We start from the raw sequence: 20,687 nt of genomic DNA on the forward strand, positions 1-20,687 counted from the left end.
TGCCAGATCTGGGAGCCTAAAAGTCATATAAGGCGCAGCAAGAAATACCGGAAACACTCAATATAAAGTATTGTATCTGGCTATAATGCAAGATCTGGAACTTTATAAATCATATAAGGAACGCGCCATGTAAGGAGTTATGTAGGACCGTATTTTGGGAAGTTGGGATCTGGGTGTGGGATCCATGCTTGGGACTGAGGCATCAGTATCAGGGTCGCTAGCCTGCGCTATACTGGGACGTCATAGTAAGCGGACCAAGCGCGCCCCCTCCATCGTCCGTGCCTATCTCTGCGATTTGCTTCTTGGTGAGGAGATGAGATAGGAAGGTTGGAGCGAAAGACTAACTGGTTTATTTTACATATTTACAAAACTGGCTCCAGATATGCGAGGACAATCCATGTTGGAGTGCTTTAAATGTCGGAGTTCACTTCATTTCTGAGCACACTACATCAGCACCCACACTGCAGCAAATGTGTCCGCTTTTAAGAGAGTTCTTTTCCCTAGTTAACTAGAAGAGGGAACCTGATGACTGTGCCTTCTCCAAACATAATGGTCGAACTCTTCGTAAAATCCCACGTATGGCCGCACCAGCTGGTTGGACGCCGCCTCTAAGGTCCAACCTTCAAACCCACCTACGAATGAATGACGAAGGCAATCTGGAAACTAGTCCACGTTGATTGCACGGGAGTCGTCGACACTGGCTCATTGCTGTTCGTGACGGTCAGCCCGTCACGTTCACGTGACTAGCCTTCACGGTTGTTACCGCTTGAGCGGGGTGTAGTGGTTGTCGCCTCGAAGGTAGCATCTTTGTTTGCTCGTCAAACGCGGCATCGGGACCCGTCGCCGTCCCGGCGGGTGCTGATGAAGGGGCTGCTTCGAGGGAAGCACCTAAAGAATGCTCGTTACCGTTTTCGTTCGCAACAGACTCCACCACCCCCACCGGGAGATCCGACTGGATGTGACCAATTGTCACGTTGCCCGAAGGCTCGGTCTTCAGTTCCGACCTTATCTCCTCACGAACAGGTAACTCTCGGCGATAGACAGCGACGACGGCGTGGTTCCGCTTAGCCAGGTTAGTGCGGCGCCCTGGTATAGCGCGGGCCAGATAACATGTTTTAGGTGCCCCGGTGGCGTAGGCAAGCAACCATCTGAGTGACGCCTGAGTGCGATCCTCGAACCACAAGACCTGGATCACAACAGTGCAGCAAAAATGGTGCGTTTGCCATATCTCGCCTCATATGCACCTAAATATATTGATACGTCACTCTATATCAGGTGCTATATTTGCGTATATGACCATATAGCATCTTATAAGAGTCAGATATGACCCGTACTTGAGATTTCTTACGACAGGGGAGTCATAAGTCTCTCATAAGTCCTTCATAAGTCTGTCGTATTATCAGATATTTTGGTGGACTCAGCAGCAACATTCACTATAAACGGAAGCCTATAACGAGAGTTGCACCTGATGGTTGTCTCGGAACACTCCACACAGTCATCCTGTTTCAGTGGTCGATAAAGGGCACTCGGACTACATTTGGTTGCTTCTTTCAGACTGCCTTAATCCGACTTAGATCACCTCTATCGGAATGCGCTCACCGACGACGTCGGAGCAATCGCCAGATTTGGTAATTTTCTCCACACGCAAGTGTTGTGCACCTTTCGATAGCACGCTTTTGGTGTGGACGTTTAGGCTGCTTCATGATTTTGCTTTAACTGCGTGCTGTCATGTTTTATTTGGCTGACGTCGATGATAGCGAAGGGGCAACGTTGGTATTCGGTCAGGCAACCCTGGAAGTTCTCCTCGGCCCTCGTTTGCGTCCCTCACTGCTCCGGAATGTGAGCCGCTTCGGGTGGCGCGTGTTCCCTGTTATTCAAATATCGAGCATCTGGCAATCGGAATCGGAATACCGGATCGACAACCCTAATGTACCATTAGTTAAAGTAGCAACTACACACACGAAGCTATCACTAATGCTTAGTGAAAGTACAGTATCCGCTACTGTAATCCTGATTTAAAAGACTCCGACTGATGACAGCAGTATTTGGCCGGTTTGACCGCAACAATTTTCGCAAATGCAGGCAGCTCGTGAACTATTGTACCGTAATATAATGTAACACATGCAGTTTTAACTCGAGCAAGCCAAATTCTTAAATTGAATTTTAGCGTTTTACGTGCCAAAAACCACGATTTGTTTATGGAGCATGCGGTAGTGGGGGACTCCGAATTAATTTTGACTACTAGGGGGTCTTTAATGCTCCCCCAATGCACGAGACACGAGCGATTTTGCATTTCGCCCCCATCGAAATGCGGCCGCCGCGGCCGGGATTTGATCCCGCGACCTCGTGCTTAGCAGCGCAACACCACAGCCGCTAAGCATCCTCGGCGGGTAAGTTGAAGTATTAAGCTGCTTCCTTGGATGAAATTCACGATTGTTTCGGCTTATTGCCGCACTTGCAGTGTCGCTAATTTGGGCAAACCGCTATAGTCGACATTATTATGCTCACACGAACATGTCATGATTATGCATAAAGTGTCTTGAATAGAAAAATGTCAAAAATTTTCATGACTTGATGTAACTGAGAACTGATCTGGTCTTTATTATCCTTATACCCTGCACCCACCAAACCCCGCTCCTTGCTGCAGTGGATTTCTCCTAGCTGCAGTAGTATGCAAGCAAAACAGGACTGGAATCATCATATTCCTCTTTGCTGTAATTCGAAGATTGATCAGGTAAGTTTGCCATAGAAGGAAGTGCGCGTGGACTTCCTTCTTCCTTTTTGCCAGTGGTCATTGTGGCTGAACGCCTAAAGAAGTCGATTTTGAGGGGGACGGACGCGATCACAGAAGGCAGTAAAAGCAAGAAAAGAGTAGTGGCTATTCCTTACGGTCATTCAGTACCACACAGGCTTAAGAAAGTTGCAAGCAGATATGGTGTTAATGTTGATTTCACTGCTCCCAATAAGCTAGCTAAGATATGCGCTGCCGTGCAGAGAAAACCGGAGCAAGTGAAAAGCAAGAAAGAACAGAGTGACACACGTCAAGAAAAACAATTTTACTGACTCTCGTATGGGTGCGGTATATAAAGTTCCCTTTAACCCGCCATGGTTGCTCAGTGGCTATGGTGTTGGGCTGCTGAGCACGAGGTCGCGGGATCGAATTCCGGCCACGGCGGCCGCATCTTGATGGGGGCGAAATGCGAAAACACCCGCGTACTTAGATTTAGGTGCACGTCAAAGAACCCCAGGTGGTCGAAATTTCCGGAGTCCCCCACTACGGCGTGCCTCATAATCAGCAAGTGGTTTTGGCGCGTAAAACCCCGTAATTTTTTAAGTTCACTTTAGCTGTGGTCATTTCTACGTAGGGCAAACTGGGCGGTGTATCAATTGGAGGCTAACGGAACATAAAAGCTCATTAACCGGTGGATTACCTTCTAGTATATCCTTACATTGCCAAGAGTGCCAAGATTGTATCTGCACGCCTGAGTTAGATGAATGCATGATATTGTACAGGCATATGATTCAAGACAGGCGTCTTATGGTCGACGCATGGCATATCAATAATGATGGAAGTGCGTGCGTGAGGTAGCCTTCGATTACCTTTCATAAGGAAGAGATGAAATACTTAACAGTTACCTCTCACGTAGACTGGCACGTGTACCCGATTGACACGTGGTGCTACCATTCCAGAGCATGCGCAGATGAGTTTTGTCTCTCTTTTTTCTTTTTTCGCCTCAGTGCTTCCTTCACTTGATAGTCGGCGTTTGTTTTGTCCACTTCTCGTCCGTCCGTGTATGTACGCTTTACCCCTTCTTTGCATTATGCTTCCTTTAGGCCGTGTGGGTTGCCGTTTCTAGCCCGTTGCTCGCTTCGGGTAAAGCGAGTGGTGTGAGTGAGTGGGTGAGTGATGAGTGAGTGAAATTCCATTATTTTGGTCCAGAGAAGACGCAGGGGAGACCCAGCGCCACCCGGCTAGTCCCACGTAGAGACCGCTAAGGCGAGCTTGACAACCCCAGAGTGGGCACTCTGGACGGCCAGGGTGTGGTCGCTGAATTCAGGGCTGGCCAAGAGCGCAGTCCACCTATCCTTGTTGAAGACGGAGCCGATGAGTTCACACTCCCACAGCACATGGTCCAATGTTGCCATTAGTCCACAGGCAGGGCAGTCCGCACTGGGATACCTTTCAGGGTTGTAAGGATTGGGAGATCAATCCCATCGCTCATAACCCATTGTCAAGATTGGAGTCGGGAATGAATTAGATGGTAGCTGGCCCATGCCGTCGTCCAACTTATCCACGCTGAGGACGTTGTTGAAGGGAAGGACTGCTTCTCATCGAGAACGAGGAATATGGGTTTATTTACAGTATCTACATAAGGACGTTGCAGTTCATCAGTCTAGCATGACTGCGAGAGAAAGTACACTGAGCAGCCGCACAACAGCGATTTATAAACACTCGGTCCTCCCTCGATCCCAAGGTGAGAAAAACGTTCAACCAGTCATCGTAAACGAGTCCCCTCTCTGCACGGGGGATTACACACACAAACTTCCGCACAGGTTCACGGTCCTCAACCGACGTCAGACGGACTTCATAGAACTCGAAAGGTGCCTTTTATTTCCCGAGCTGACCGCCGCAGCGCGGCCGCCGATTGCCCATTGTCTTGCGTCTTGAACGGCGCGTGGGAAGGGGCCTCGAACTACGTTCCCACGGGGACTCCCCCGCTCGTGGCAGACCGGGTAGGCGGTGTCGCGTTCCGGCACAAATCCTGCTTTGCCGAACTCATCTCGGCTCCTGCGACGGAGAGTCGAGAGTCGTACTGTCCTGCGGACACATTCAACTTAGTGACGCCGTGGCTGGCGCGTTGCAACGGTGGCGTTCCTGGAACAGTTGATGCCGCTGTCGCAACTGGCTGGCAAAACTTGCACCTCAGCAGGTCGTTCTTAACAGCGCCTCCATGGCCCGGAAAATCTCGACTGTCCAGTCCTGACAACCGCTGGGCAGGAAGAGAACGGCTGGTTGCCAGGGGGTTGATGCCTTGGCTCGCAGCGACCACTTGTCTAATGATGTCACCGCCCCAAAACATCCAAAAAGGACAGGCAACTGCAAAACTAACCCCCAGCACGGCTCTGCGGCGAGATGACGTACCTTGAGTCTCACTTTAGACCCGCAAGACTTCAAAGAAAACATAAGTGCAGAAACAAAAAATGCTGCATTTCCCTATGCCACTTTTTGAAGCAATTTCGTGCTGTCAAATTAAGCAATCATGGAGGGAATCCTCCTAAATGAGAGGGGATCTTCTTGGCTTAACAAAATTAACAATAATAACCCTAAAATTTAGGCGGGACTCTTAAACGCACAATTGAAATTAGCCTGCTCAAACCATCCGTATTGCTATGCAACTTTCCCTTCTTATACCTAACGGAGAAGTTGCACTCTTGGAGAGTGAGGCTCCATCGGAGCAAGCGGCCATTTTTGTGTGACATTTGATTGAGCCACGTCAGAGGACAGTGGTAGGTCTCGAAGATGAACCTCGCTCCGTACAAGTAACACGACAACTTCTGGGCGGCCCAAACTAAGCAAGCGCATTCCTTCTCTCAAGCGCTGTAGGCTTCCTCTCTTACATTTAGTTTACGGCTGGCATAGAGGATAGGATGCTCCTCGTTATCATCGCCGACCTGTCTAAGTACCACGTCCATACCTCTGTCGCTTGCGTCGCATTGAACTATGAATTCATTTGTGTAGTCTAGCGCGTGAGGCACAGGACGAGATACCAATAGCGTTTTCTAACTTTGGAAAGCGTTCTCTTTGTCCTTATCCCAGTGTACGCTACTCGGTGCTAGCTTTCGGAGGGCGTCCGTTAATGCACTTGCCATTTGCGAGTAATTCGGAATGTACCGTTTATTGTAGCACACAAGTCCCAAAAATGAACGAAGGTCTGTTTTCGTGCGCGGCTGAGAAAATTCTCCAATCGTAGCTATGTTCAGCTCGGCCGGCCGTCTCGTGCCCTGGCCGAAAACATGGCCCAGATAAGTAACCTGCGAACAACCAAATCTACACATTTCCGCTTTCATCGGTAAGCCGGCTTCCCTCAACCGTGAGAACAGCTGTTTGAAGTACACTACGTGTTGTTCCCAGCTGTCTGAAAAAATTGCTACATCATCAAGATATGGCAAGGCGAACTCCTGCAAGTCTTTTAGGACAATATCCATTAACTTAGAGAAGCTAAACGGTGCGTTCTTCAGCCCGAAGCTGAGTGCGAGAGGGCGAAAAGTGCCTACAGGTGAGGTGAAGGCGGCATAGCGGCTGGCACTTTCTGAAAGGGGAACTTGCAGGACCCCCGCACGAGATTTATAGTTGAAATGTATTTAGCAGCGCTAACTCTTTCAATTAGTTCCTCAATGTTGGGTATCGGGTACAGCTGATCCCTAGTGATGTCATTTAACTTCCTGCAGTCAACACACGGACGAGGGTCCTTGTTAGGGGTTTCTACCAGTATTAGCGGTGACGTGTAGTCACTCTCAGCGGGCTCAATAACTCCCAACTATAGCATGCGCTGTATCTCTGCCTCCATAATCTATCTCTGTCTTGGAGAGACCCTGTAAGGCTTTGATCTTACGGGTTCGGTTGATGTCAGCTCTATTTCATGCGTTATTAGTTCGGTTCTACCTGGCCGATCGCTGAGTCTGTTGAGATATTTCCCTAACACCCCTTTGGGCTCATCCAGCTGCTCGGGTCTTAGAGCGTGCGAGCTTACCGAATGGCTTACTATTTCTAGGCCGATTTCAGAGTTGGAGGTCGCCCTATACTCCTTAAACTTGGTACTGGTGCGATCCTGCTCTTTGATGGTATAGTTAACGACTCCGCTCCGCTCTATATACGGCTTCATCAAATTGCGGTGATATATCCTCACCTCCTTCCTGCGACCGGGCATATTCAGAGCACAGTTAGTATCTGAAAGTTTGTACAACACTTTAACGGGTACGTCCCAGTGAACTTCGAGCTTGTTCTTTCTTGAAGGTTTGAGGATCATTACCTGGTCTCCGAGGTTAAACGTACGAAGCCTCGCATTCCTGACGTAATAGAATGTGGCGTTCTTTTGCCCCACTCCCATGTTCTTTTCGACTAGTTCTTGGGTTGCGCTTAGCCGTTCCAGCAAATTTAGCACGTATTCAACCACTGTTGGACTCTCTCCTCTTTCATTCCACATTTCTCTTAACATTCTTAATGGAGAACGGAGTGTCATCCCATACACTAGTTCTGCTGGCGAGAACCCTGTCGCTTCATGTGGAACCGTTCGCAAAGCAAAGAAAGTTACCGACAGACAGTTCTCCCAGTCCTCCTTATGCTCGTAACAGAGCGCACGCAAAACTCGCTTAAGCACTGAATGCCACCTCTCTACACTGTTTGACTGAGGGTGATAGACGGAACTGTGGATCAACTTTACCCCGCATTTTTGCAAGAATGTGGAAGTCAGTGCGCTCGTGAATACTGACCCTTGATACGCCTGAATTTCGGCTGGAAATCCAACTCTTGCAAATACTGTCAAAAGCGCGTCTACTACTTCGGTGGAGCTGAACTCTTTCAGAAGGATTGCTTCTGGAAACTTTGTAGCCGGACACAGCATGGTAAACAAGTACCTGTAACCCGATTTTGTTTTTGGTAGAGGCCCTACCGTGTCTATCACAAGTCATCTGAAAGGTTCTGTTATTAAGGGTAATACCTTTAGTGGAGCTTTCCATGTCTCTCCTGGTTTACCCGAGCGCTGGCACGTGTCGGATGATCTTACAAAGTTTTCTACGTCTTTGAAACAGCCAAGTCAGTAGTATTCCATAAGCAATCTTTCTTTGATTTGTTTATGCCTAGGTGGCCGCACCACCCATTTCCATGATAGAGACTGAAAAGGTCCTCCCTGTACTTAGTCGGTACGACTAACTGATCTAAAATCCTACCCTTTCGATCTCTGTAGTGCCGATACAACAATCCTCCTCTCTCATGTATCGTAACGTTGCGCCTAGCAATGCCTGCTTTAGCTGTGTGATGTAATTTAGCTAAGCTGTCATCATTCTTTTGCTCTGCTGCCAGTGACTCTCTGTCCACACGTAAGAGCTGATCAAAGTTCTTTGGGGCCGGTGATAATAACGACCCTGTCTCGCTTGGGATTGCGTCAACTTGCTCTTCCTGCAGGCTTGAACTTTGGCACTCTAATGATGCGCTCTCATTGAGCTGGTCAGCTGGCAGGCTTTCCTCAACTGTTTTTTGTCCCTCGGGCCTAGCTCGGATTCGGCTACTGAAGTTATCCCTTTTTCTGCTTCCGCTGGAGCAGCTTGTGCACTTTCAACCAAAAGCGACGCGATTTTACGAGCTTGGCCTCGCGTCAATGCCTGTACAATTCCCACTCCCAGTTTGAGCCCTTTTTCACGCAGTAACCGATTCGAACGATTCGAAAATATGTAACGGTACTGCACTGACAAAATTTGGAAACTGCAGCCTCGGTCACTAGCTCCCCGAATAGTCCGCTGATTTTGACTTTCGCCATGGGCAGACACGCACTGTGTTCTTCTACAACCTGTTTGATCCATGCTACTTTTCCGCTGAAGTCGTCTACCGTAACGTAAGACGCATGGACAATGTCCGTCGTGGCGGCACTGTCTTAAGAGACAGTGCCGCCACGACGGACATTGCCCATGGTTTGTCATTAACTTGCAGGTCGTGAAGATATGGGCTTAAAAGTTCCATATTCTTGTCTTTTACATCTACATAGGGAAAAACTACGCTAGGCTTTCCGCAGTTCACAGCTATATCTCCCAGTTTGTGGCATTTATAGCAGCGGATTGGTCTGAAAGATTCGAATTTTCTTTTCAGCTCTTTTGGTATTGTTTACCTGTTTGATTTCTCCTCGTTCTTTTCTGGGGGCTTTTACTCCACGTCTAAAGGCTCCGGTCGTTTAGTCTGCGAACCCTTTTTGAACGGAAATGGTTTTCGTGGTCAATTTCGACCGTCCCAATTTCCGTCCTCAGCGTTCAACTTTCTACGCGTTGCGTACTCTTCGGCTAATTCAGCCGCCCTTTCCACAGTGTTTACATTTCCTCTGTCTTGCACCCACATCTTCACAGATGGTGGGATGCTTTTGTAAAACTGCGCTAGACACATGCATTCAATGATCATGTCTCTGCTGTCGTACGCTTCCGCGCTTTTCAGCCACTCGACTAGGTTGGCCTTTAAGCCGTATGCAAACTCCGGATACCCCTCGCTATCTTTCTTGCCTGTGCTCCTAAACCTTTGCCGAAAAGCTTCGGCTGAAAGGCGGCTAGCCTCAGGAGATTAGCCTTAATTTTTGCATAATCACATGAATCCTGTGCACTGAATCTGGCGATTACTTCTGCCGCCTCACACGGCAACATACACAGCAACCGCTGTGGCCATGCACTCTGACCGAAGTTCATCTTCTCGCAAGTCCTTTCAAAATGGCTTAGGAACAAGCCTGTGTCGGTCCCGACCTCAAATGGCTTTAATAGTCAAACCATACGGTATGATTCTGCCTCACTTGATCGTCCCAGAGCCTCTTCACTGCCTTGAGACAACTCCAAACGTTTGCTTTCAAGTTCAAGTTGCATTTATCTTAACTCGCGTTTCTCTCTCTCTCTTTGCCCCGTTCTTCTCTTTTCTTCAGAAGTTCCAACCCCATTTCAATTTCTTCCTCTCTGGCCTGTTCGGAAATTAGCTTCAATAATTCCGATTTTAGCATTTCCTTGCGTACATCAAGGCCCAGTTACTCACCAACAATCAACAATTCGTCTCTCAGCAGTCTCCTTAACTCCATGATTGCTGCTTTACTGCCTTGATCCTGTTCGCTAAATCTACATAGGAAAACACAACCTAGCTAACAATCAACAATCTAGCTTCCCTACAGTTTTAAACAGAAGAACAACAAAAAAAAGCCTAGAGAGTCAAAGCAAGGTCCGAGCACTCACCGCAGACACAGCACCACGTCGCAAAGTCCATCCCACCGTTGCTACCAGTTGTAAGGATTGGGGGCTCAATCCCATCGCTCCTAACCCGTTGTCAAGATTAGATTTGGGCATGAATTAGATGGTAGCTGGCCCATGCCGTTGTCCAACTTATCCACGCTGAGGACGTTGTTGAACGGAAGGACTGCTTCTCATCGAGAACGAGGAATATGGGTTTATTTACAGTATCTACATAAGGACGTTGCAGTTCATCAGTCTAGCATGACTGCGAGAGAAAGTACACTGAGCAGCCTCACAACAGCGGTGTATAAACATTCGGTCCTCCCTCGATCCCAAGGTGAGGGAAACGTTCGACCAGTCATCGTAAACGAGTCGCCTCTCTGCGCGAGGGATTACACACACACCCTTCCGCACAGGTTCACGGTCCTCAAACGACGTCAGACGGGCTTCGTAGAACTCGTGTATTACGTGAAGAAAGGTGCCTTTTATTCCTCGAGCTGACCCCCGCAGCGCGGCCACCGATTGCCCATTGTCTTGCATATTGAACGGCGCGTGGGAAGGGGCCTCGAACTACGTTCCCTCGGGAACTCCCCCACTCGCCGAAGACCGGGTAGGCGATGTCGCGTTCCGGCACAAAGCCTGCTTCGTCGAACTCATTGCGGCTCCTGCGACGGAGAGTCGAGGACGCGCTTATTGCCCTCCGGACGCAGTCGGCTTAGCGACGCCATAGCTAGAGCGTTGCTGTGGCGTTCATGGAACAGTTGACGAGGCTGTCGCAACTGGCTGGCAAAACTTGCACCTCAGCAGGACATTCTTAACAGGGTATACAGCACGAAGAACCGCAAGGTTAAGATACGCACTGGCGTGTTAAAGACGGGGGGTCATCGTGAGCAAGGGTCGCGCCCCATTTTCCTTTTATCTCCTTCTCTTCTAAAATGACCTATCCCTTCCTCATTCGGATGAGTGACACACTTTCGTACGGCGGTTGCGTCTGTGGCAATTTTATAGAACATCAGCTCTGCGTCTCTGCACGCTATGACGAGCCGCGCCTTCTACTCCGCGCCACGTTAGGTCGCCTGGGTTCAAGAGCGTGCACAGTTACAAAAGTACTTGAACCGTGGTCACACGCCTGACAAATTCAGAAAGCGACACAGGCGTTTCGACAGTTCCTGAAGTCGATAGATCTCAGTGAGCGGCTGTTCACATCCGGATGAAGCGATGCATAGTATTTTCTATTATTTCTTTGTTTTCATCTCCTAACCGCCTTTTCCCTGCACGGGGTAGGGACCAAGAGTCTGGTTGACCTCTCTTCCTTTTACTTACACGTTCTTAGGCTCTTCTTTTGATGCGCGGATTATTGGGAGAGGCGGCATTACGCACACTCGTTTCACGGGATCTGGTCGTGCTGCAGCAGGCTATTTGTTCGGCGGCGCCATGCATGTGACGTCATCTCTCTGGCCTCCTCCGCGATAGGTGTGCGGTATGATCAATCTGTGAAAACTGTCACTGCGGCGTTTTTAAAGCGAAGCATTCATCCCTAAGAATATAACGCTTATCGCCATGTTATATACGTAGGGCGGAATTTTGACCGCTGTGGTAGGGCCAGTTAGTAAAACAACAAATCATGAAAACATAAAACAACAAATCATGACAAAAAGCTTATAATACAATGTCGGCTCATAGACATCTCTTCATTTAATTACACATCTACAGCTCTTAATGGAATAGTGCATCATATTCAACAGTTTTCTAAATTGACTTAAACACTTCTGATATATCGCCTACCCCGTTCAAGGTCTATTAAGCGCAACTGGCTATGCGCTCATTGTGAGCAACGCAACAAAGAAAACGAAAAGGATAAACAGTTTGAAACGTTGTTCACGCACACAGCTTCGCGTCACCTAGATGGCAACAATGCATTGGGTCTGTATAATATTTTTCTTTCTTAGTATACATAAATGCTGGACGAACTGTAACAAACAAATTCATGCTCTTCCAGAACCATGGTTCCGGTATTCTTTCTCCTCATGTGCCTATACCTACTGCCGCTCATTTCGTCCGGACCGAACGCAAAGACCTACTTTCAGAGAATGGACGAAGAGTTTCGAAGCCAGTGGCTGGTTCTGCTGCTACAAGTGCAAAATTACTGCTTCGACATCATCCCTGACACCGTAAGGATCTTCTATGGTGTGCCTGTTAAGTTGTTACCTTTGCAACACTCGAACCTCTCTTTGTTTTCGTTTTCATGTTTTAAGATGGCTCTTTCAGTGAAAACTTGGTTTTCCTTCACCCGCCGAGGTGATTAGCGGCTATGGCGTCGCGCTGCTAGGCACGAGGTAGCGGGCCTTAATCCTGACCCCGTCATCCGCATTCTGAGAGGGGCGAAATGGAAAAGCGCACGTCTTCCGTACATTGAGTGCACACTAAAGAACCCCAGTTAGTCAAAATAATCCTGAGTCTTTGACTATGGCGTACCGCACAATCAGATCATGCTTTTGTCACGTGAAACGTTACAATTTAATTTTGTTTTCCTTCAGGACAGAGGGCTCAATAGATATGCTACAAAAGATGGTAAAATTTCCGTCTCGGAAGCACAAAAATTTCACAAATTTCGGAATTTTACGTGCAAGGATCTCCATATTATTAGAAACATACTTGTCTTTGGTGCAGTCGCCGAATTTTCGAAGTTCATCGCGGCCGCACCGACCAAAATTTCTTTAAACACTCTCCGGTGGACGCCTTCCGGCGATGCACGGACGAGAATAATCGCCTTTATCCTTCTCTCCGACTGTTCTATTCCCGTCATCACTCTAGGAGATATGCGAGGTTATTAACCTCTGATGATTCCTCTCTTTTAACACGAAAGTGTTTTATGCCGGGGTCGACCTTCAACTTGCGGTAACGGATGTGACGTCGCGCGAACGTGTGAAGTATGCTCAAGTAAAACTCTTGCTTGGGCTAGTTGGTTCATGCTTGAATTAGTAAAGGCAAGGCGCCGATCCTGTCGTTTGTGTTCTTCTTCTTGAGTCCTGGCCTTCTGCGCCTCGCCTTTACTAATTCAAGTGTGAAGGATCCTCTCTTGACAGGGATGGTGCCGCCATCAAGGAGCGGTGAAGCGAAGTACTGCATTATCACACTTAGGAGCGCCGACAGTAAGCGCTTTTGTAGTCTCAGCGCTAGGAGGCCTCGAAGTGAGCGCCGCCTCGAGCACGCGAGGCACCATACTCAGCGTAGCGGAGGCTCCAACGCCGTGTACGCTGGCGTAGGCGGTGTAGGCCTTCTGCTGAGGTGACGACGCAGCTTCTGCAGATGTTGTTTCTTTCGCGTCCGATCAGCCTGTGACGCCTCGTCACCTACGGAGTGCATCTTCAACATGTATGAGCAGTGCTTACACGCTGCCTATTGCTTCCTTGCGATGGCACCAACTAAGGAAACTGTTACGATAAGCGGCGCTGAAAGGCAACGACGTCGAGGGGCGAATCTCGGTTTGGTCCGGGGCGAGACATGCCAGCGCGAAGCAGAACGCCTTCGTGCGTGCGCGACTCACGCTGCGAACTCAGCCACTGGCATTCCTGAAGCTGAGCGCGTGGCCACTCAACTGGCTGCCCAAGACACAACGGAGACGGACCGAAATTCTCGTACCTTCACTGAAGTGACACGACAGCCGGACGCCGCTCGCTAGCAGGATACCACGCGCCAAACCTGTGACACGGTCGTCGACCCGTAAATAGTGCGCTTTCTCTGCAGCGGACCGCAAGTTCACGAAGCAAGCATGCAACAGTTTCTGCGAAGACAGGTTTCGCTTTCGTATTCTGCCGATCTCTGCGAAAGAGGGATCAACCAAACTTTTTTCTCTCTCTTCGTTCTTTTTTCTTTTTTGCTTACGACAAACGGTATTACCCGCAACGGAACTCTAATGACGCGTACATGAAGGATTCAGTTGGAAACAAACTAATGAGACGATATGATATACTGCGGAAGTGATGACGGCGTAAGACAGCCGCCACAGAGGAGGAGAAGGTCACTTAATCTGTTGTTGGGGTCATCGAAGACATCTTGGTGGGAGCGGGTAACGGGGAGGGGGGTGCTGTTGCATGAACTCTTTTGGCCTGTGCTCACATGATTACTTTCAAAAGTAGGCGACTACACAAGATTAGCTGGTCTTGTGAACCACTGCCGCTGACGGCCAAGTCGGTGGATATAGAACGCGGAAGAGTGTGCGTCCGATAAAGCGTGCAATGTTTATTGATAGTGCAAAGCAGCATAAAAGCAATGTAAAAAAAATCAGATAGAGTAGCCATTTAGCTGCGCATTTGCAACAAATGCGCATGTATACTAAAAGGTTCAGTGACACTTAGGTTTCTGAAGCACGTAAAAAGCAAAAAAAAAAAAGAATAAAGAGTAATTGTAGAAGCTCACGGCATTGTTAAAGGGGAAGAAAAATGTGTCAGTGCAGCATCAGTCGGTCTATCAAAGTGTGAAATATTTTTTTCTGGATAAACAGCTCTACTTGCAGGAAGGGTGCATGCCCTTGACCCTTTAGGTTCGTGTTGGCATTTCTTTATCTATTTTTGACATGGCGTGCGCTGGTTGTTCTTTCAGTAAAATATTCAGTTGGCACTTCAGCGCTCGTCATGTTCTATTTGTTCTTGATAACCGTCCTCGTCTTCTTCGCGCTGCTTCAGGTAAAAGGGGCGCTGAAACGATTTTCCTGATTTCGTACAAGCGTACTGAGCCGTTAGGGTAGGTCCTTCTGATCATTAAGTGACATATTCTAGCGCTTCGCGTAAAGCGTGTGATTGAGTATATGGTTATAAAAATGTGTACAACTGAGTGAGCTATCCGATTGGCTATCCAGGTCGTGTGCTCGGCAATTTTTCCAACTCTATTTGGAATAAGTTTTCTTCGAATAGTTGGAATACTGATTAATTTGTTTCTTTAAAACATGACTAAAAGAAAGGGAATACACGGCAATTTATCACCGCACTCATGCACTTCCGGCTCACAGCCAGTGTCGTCTGCTCGTGTTACAACGCGGGCTGCGCGGTCAGTGCTGGTCTCGCACTTTCTTTTTCGGGAGCACCATATATCGCCCATGTTACGTTGGGGGCTCCAAATCTAGCGATCGGCGACGTGTCAGGCTTCGACATCGTGTCCCTCTGCAAGGCAGCATGCTAGCGGAGTGGCTGCTGCGCATCGGGCTATCCGGTATTCGTGTAAAGGAAAGCACAAGTGGACTGGGCGTTTTACGCAATGAGCCGAGGCGCAAACGGCAACGGTCTGCACGGTGCAGCCACCTGGTGGCACAGAATTGAACCAGACAAAGGCAGCGCTAAATTGCAGTAGCCAAGTTTATTCTATATTGCTGCTGGTGTAAATTTTCGACAGTAGCGTAATCATGAACACGTCTTTTTAAATGTTCAATTGTTTTACACTTCGTTAAAGGAATGTTGGCTCTGTATTTGGCTGGTTAACCTGCGCGCCACCAGCTGGCTGGATCATGCAGGCCGATCGGGCCGCTCACATACGTACGTCTACGCTACAGCTCCTTTATCACAGCGCTATAGTAGTATGGAGGGGCTTTAGTTTACGCCTCCACCCATCCGTCAAAACGCCCAGCTCCCCTGTGGTTACCAGAATACCGGACACTTTCGGCGCTGCGACAGAAGGCTCCCAACGCACGCTGATTGGAACGCTCACTCTGGGGATCGACGGCCAGGTGGCTAGCGCAGAAGTTGGAGAGGCTTCGCGGGCTGGCTCCAAGACAGCCGGAAGTAGACGACATGACGTCACATCATGACGCTGAATAAGCGAAGGCGCACCTTCGACTCGATCACTCGGCGAACGAGGAGGAAAAGCATTTCTAGGGAAGAGGGTAACTTGTAATCCTCTGTAGCTTTCTTTATATGAGATGGTTCTCTTGGATCGTGGCGCTCATTCTTTTATTCTAGCTTTGCCCTACGCGTCTACCAAATTCGCCCGAACCGTTTGAGGGACCCTTTAAACGCAGGTGTCACGCAGTACGTTACACCTGCAAGGTTAGGAGCAACTGGCCAAGAAACTATCATATCCTACCTCGTGACATTAAGGCTGCCAAATTCAAGGCCCTTGTTTATTGATTAATGAGGGCCTCCAATGTGACAGTCTTGACCTCATGACCTTCAGTGAAGGTTTATGAGGAAAGCAGAAACAACGTGCAAATGCGCAAACCCATTCTCGCTGCACATTGGTATCGCACAGGGCTTCATGGTTTTATTATGTTTTTGTCTCTTTTAAGGTTACGACATATAACATATCCATTAACTTCCACGAATAGTAGAAAGATAAAAATGTGGATAACAAATTTAAAACAAGTTGTAAATTTATGTTACATTACCTAGAAAACTTATCACTAAGTTTATGAGGCACGTCTGTGTCGGAGACTTGAAGCCCTTAAAACAATATTATTTTGTAAGATATGCTACTATCGGAGTGGTGAGTATATACAGGGTGTGCCAACTACCACGCACCAAGATTAAAAAATAACAAAGGCCACGTAGCTGGACAGAACCAAGGTTATTTGCCGTCGCTTGAAGATATTTAAATATTTTTTCAATGCCGCCTAATTACATGTTTAATCTTAATTAATGCATCAATCAACTTCTCAATTATTGTAAGAAAATGAAAAGTGAGAATGACGAAATTGTAGAGCAACATGAAAAACTCTAGATAAAGCTTTCTGCTACTCAATACGAACTACATAAGAGTATATTTCCGAGCTTGAAAGAGGTCCGCGGATGCACGCAAAGTGCCTCGAGCGGCCAGTCGCGCGGAAGCTTTGCATGTATTCGAAGACTTCTGTCACGCTCGAAAAGACACTTTTATGCCGCACGTATTGAACAACAGAAATCTATAACTAGAGATTTTAATGTTGCTCTACAATTCTCACTTGGCGCTCACCATCACAAATATTATTTAAGAAATTAATAATTATATGGACCAATTATGTAATTAGGCGGAATGCAAAAAAGTAGTCTCAGCATCACAAAGAGATTGCAAACAAGATTACATTCATTCTGGCCAGCTATGTGTCATTTGCATATTTTAAAATCTTGGTGCATAAAAGTTAGGACGCCCAGTATATATCCGTCACTGGACCTGCATCATTACAGGAAAGGTGCGTCACGCGCCTCATCGGAGGTTATTCGCAGCAGCCTCTTTAGCCCGGTGTCTTAGGTAATAGTTTACGCTCGGGCGCACATGAAATCAGTCAGCACATGGGGGCTTCAACGTTTCAAAACTTACGAACGATCTGCAAGAAATCATTATCTTGACATGTTCGCCTTTGCATATTGTTTCTGCTTTCCGCATAAACCTTCACCGAAGGTCATGACATTAAGACTGTCAAATTGGAGGCCCTCACTATTCAATGAATGACGGCCTTGAATATGGCAGCCTTAATGTCGCGGGGTAGAGTTTGGGACGCATGGCGCTGATAAAATGTTCGATGGGAAGGAATAGTGGTGCAGATGTTCCACATATGCCATAAAAAGCAATAAAACAAAAATATGTGCAATGAATTCAGCGAATAAAACCGCGCACATCCTTCTCACACAGGGGGATACAAGGGGGACATTAAACGGTATCTAGGCCGGTGCATTTATGAACTTGACTAGGGCGCAAGTAGCTTTTTGCGTCAGAGACGGACGTTGTCATGGTCCGAGAATATTGTGGTCACAAATTTCCCTAAGATCCAGCTAGTTTTAAGGATTCTCCAGAGCTAGGTTGCGCACCTCTAGCCGAAGATAGGTATACAGCATGTGCCCGATGGTTTCATCGCATATATAGCAGAGCATACAGTACAGGGTTACACTGTGAACTTAGAGAGCTTCTAAAAGTCTTGCATTGCACTAAATACCCCAAACATGTTGCTATAGAATGTGTTAAAGAGTAGACTCGTGGAAATCACTAGAAAATTGTTGCCAGTGACTTGTTTTCCTATCACAGCGAATGTTTCCCCACCTGTGGTACCTATCCGTAGACTTCCAATTCTTTCTTCTGAGCCTGCCGATACTTCTGCTGCTGAAGAAGTAAGTAATTTCGTTGGGAAGTGCATGCATTTTAACACGAAAGTGTTTTATGCCAGTGTCTACCATCAACTTCCTGTAACAGATCTGACGTCGTTGTGAACGCGTGAAATACACTTTTGACAGGGATATCGCGCCGCCATCTAGGAGCGCTAAAGCGAAGTACTGCATCATGACACTAACCAGTGCCGACACTGAGCGCTTCGGTAGTCTCAGCGCAGCGGAGGTTCCAACGCAGTCTAGCGCAGTGTAGGGGGTATAGGCATGGAGGAAGAAAACTGAGGAGAGGCCCTGGCCCCTCCGCGCGCTAGGAGAAAAGTGTGGAGGAAACGACGTAGTAGGTTCTCCTTTGTTTTGCTGTTTTTTTTTTATTTCCTTGCTGTAGTGGCCCCGCCTTTCGGGCCACAATGGCAGCTTTGTTATTGTTCTGTGCCACGGAGGAAGAAAACTAAGGAGAGGCCCTGACGTCACTCTTTGTGAAGCTAAAGTGAAGCCGGAAGTTGGCGTTGTTCATGGCGTTGCTCCGCCTATCGGGCCAGCTCTCTTGTTTACATTTCTCGCGAAACCACGCCGTGCTGCGCGCAACCATGCTGCTCGGACTCGCGCGCTCCGCAGCAATACTAAGCAATCGTTAGCACGTTAGCATGGCTCCGCGAAAGAGGGCAACATTTCCCGCTGAGATTCCTTCGTCCGTAGCCATTGCCGTGGCGCGGTACATTGCGTACAGTGTTGCATGCGCGTTCATTTCACGAACTTTAGTTCCTCCTGTCCCACCTGGCCACAGCAACATCCAGTAGAGCACGGTCCAGATAACGCAGCGCAACAAAACACGGAGACCAACGCAAACCTGCCCGCACGCGCCTTTGCCACGGTATGAAACCTACGGAGTACCACGTGTGAGCGCACAGAACAATAACAAAGCCGCCATTGTGGCCAGAAAGGCGGGGCCACTACTGCAAAGAAATAAAAAAACAGCAAAACAAAGAGGAACCTACTACGTCATTTCCTCCACACTTCTCTCCTAGCGCGCGGAGGGGGTAGGGCCTCTCCTCAGTTTCCTTCCTCCATGTTCTGTGCGCTCACACGTGTTGTTCTGTAGGTTTCGTACCGCGGCAAAGGCGCCGTGCGGGCAGGTTTGCGTTGCTCTCCGTGTTTTGTTGCGCTGCGTTATCTGGACCGTGCTCTACCGGCTGTTGCTGTGGCCAAGTGGGACAGGAGGAACTAAAGTTCGTGAAATGAACGCGCATGCAACGCTGTACGCAATGTACCGCGCCACTGCAATGGCAACGGACGAAGGAATATTCGCGGGAAATTTTGCCCTCTTTGGCGGAATCATGCTAACCTGCTAACGATTGTTTAGTACTGCTGCGGAGCGCGCGAGTCCGAGCAGCATGGTTGCGTGCCGCGCGGCGTGGTTTCGCGAGAAATGTAAACAAGAGGGGAGAGCTGGCCCGATAGGCGGAGCAACGCCATGAGCAACGCCAACTTCCGGCTTCACTTTCGCTTCACAAAGAGTGACATCAGGGCCTCTCCTGTGTTTCCTTCCTCCGTGGGGTATAGGCCTTCTGCTGAGGTGACGAGGCAGTTTCTGCGCGTGGTTTGTCTTTCGCGTTCGATTAGCCTGTGACATTACATTTGAAATCCCTATATGGACTGCAGCTTGAACATGAATCAGCAGTGCTTACACGTCCCCTATTGCTTCGCTTACGATGGCACGAACTAATAAAACTACTTCGCTAAGCGGCGCAGAAAGGCAATGACGTCAACGGGCAAATTTCGCTTTGGTCCAGCGAGAGACATGCTACCCTAAAGCAGAACGCATTCGCGCGTATGCGGCGCACGCTGTGAACTCTGCCACTCGCATTCCTGAAGCTGAGTGTGTTGAAACTCAACTGGCTGCCCAGGGCTTACTAGGGAGCCCAACCACAATGCCCGTACCTTCGCCGAAGCCACTCGGCAACAGGACTCCCTTCGCCAACAGGGTTTTCCCACGATCCAAGCAACCTGCAAAACGGTCGCTGGCCCGCTAATCGTGCGCCTTCGCTGCAGCCTAACGTGAGTTCACGTAGCAAGCATGCACCAGCTTCTGTGAAGACACGTTTCACTTTCGTATTCTGCTGAAAGCATATTTAGCGCCAGGAAACAAGGACGGGAGGGAGACGACACCACTCCCCTCCCGTCCTTGTTTGCTGACGCTAAATATGCTTTCAGTTTACCAACACGCCCAACAAATGGCAATGCTGGTATTCTGCTGATTTCTATGAAAGATGGATGAACCGCTAATTTTTGTTCGGCCGACTGTCTGTCACGATAGCGCTATTGGATGCTCATTTGCGTACAAGGTGTGCACAAGGCAGGCCAGTAGGGAATAAACGTACGTCAAGCTTTCAAGTTCGAACTTTTCTTTATTTTTTTCATCTTTTTCAGCCCGAAAAAGCAAAATTCTAGTTTGAGGGATTAAACACCAATGCCAAAAAAGTTTTAGAACGCCTAAAAAGCCTATAGTTTCGATAGCTTAAGCATTAGCAGGCCTCCGTGTAAATTCACTAGGCTTGAGGATTGGGCGAGTTCGTATTGCATTCTAAAACTGGTACAGCGCAACATAGATGGGAAGAAACAACCCGAATCGGCCAGATGAAAGAGAGTGCGCTGACT

The 20,687-nt window shown here is 48.3% G+C and overlaps 1 protein-coding gene across 2 annotated transcripts in view; it reads left to right on the forward strand.

Annotated features, from left to right (window-relative positions):
* LOC142576817 (nose resistant to fluoxetine protein 6-like) overlaps nt 1-20,687 on the forward strand; it is a 125,682-nt gene that overhangs the window by 39,082 nt on the left and 65,913 nt on the right. For both annotated transcript variants that reach the window (XM_075687051.1, XM_075687052.1), the window contains exons 8-10: nt 2,648-2,734; nt 11,966-12,137; nt 17,953-18,035. In XM_075687051.1, coding sequence (XP_075543166.1) covers nt 2,648-2,734; nt 11,966-12,137; nt 17,953-18,035 — 342 coding nt within the window. The remainder of the gene's footprint in view (nt 1-2,647; nt 2,735-11,965; nt 12,138-17,952; nt 18,036-20,687) is intronic.

Source organism: Dermacentor variabilis, chromosome 1 (genome assembly GCF_050947875.1).
Source record: "Dermacentor variabilis isolate Ectoservices chromosome 1, ASM5094787v1, whole genome shotgun sequence".
NCBI lineage: Eukaryota > Metazoa > Arthropoda > Arachnida > Ixodida > Ixodidae > Dermacentor > Dermacentor variabilis.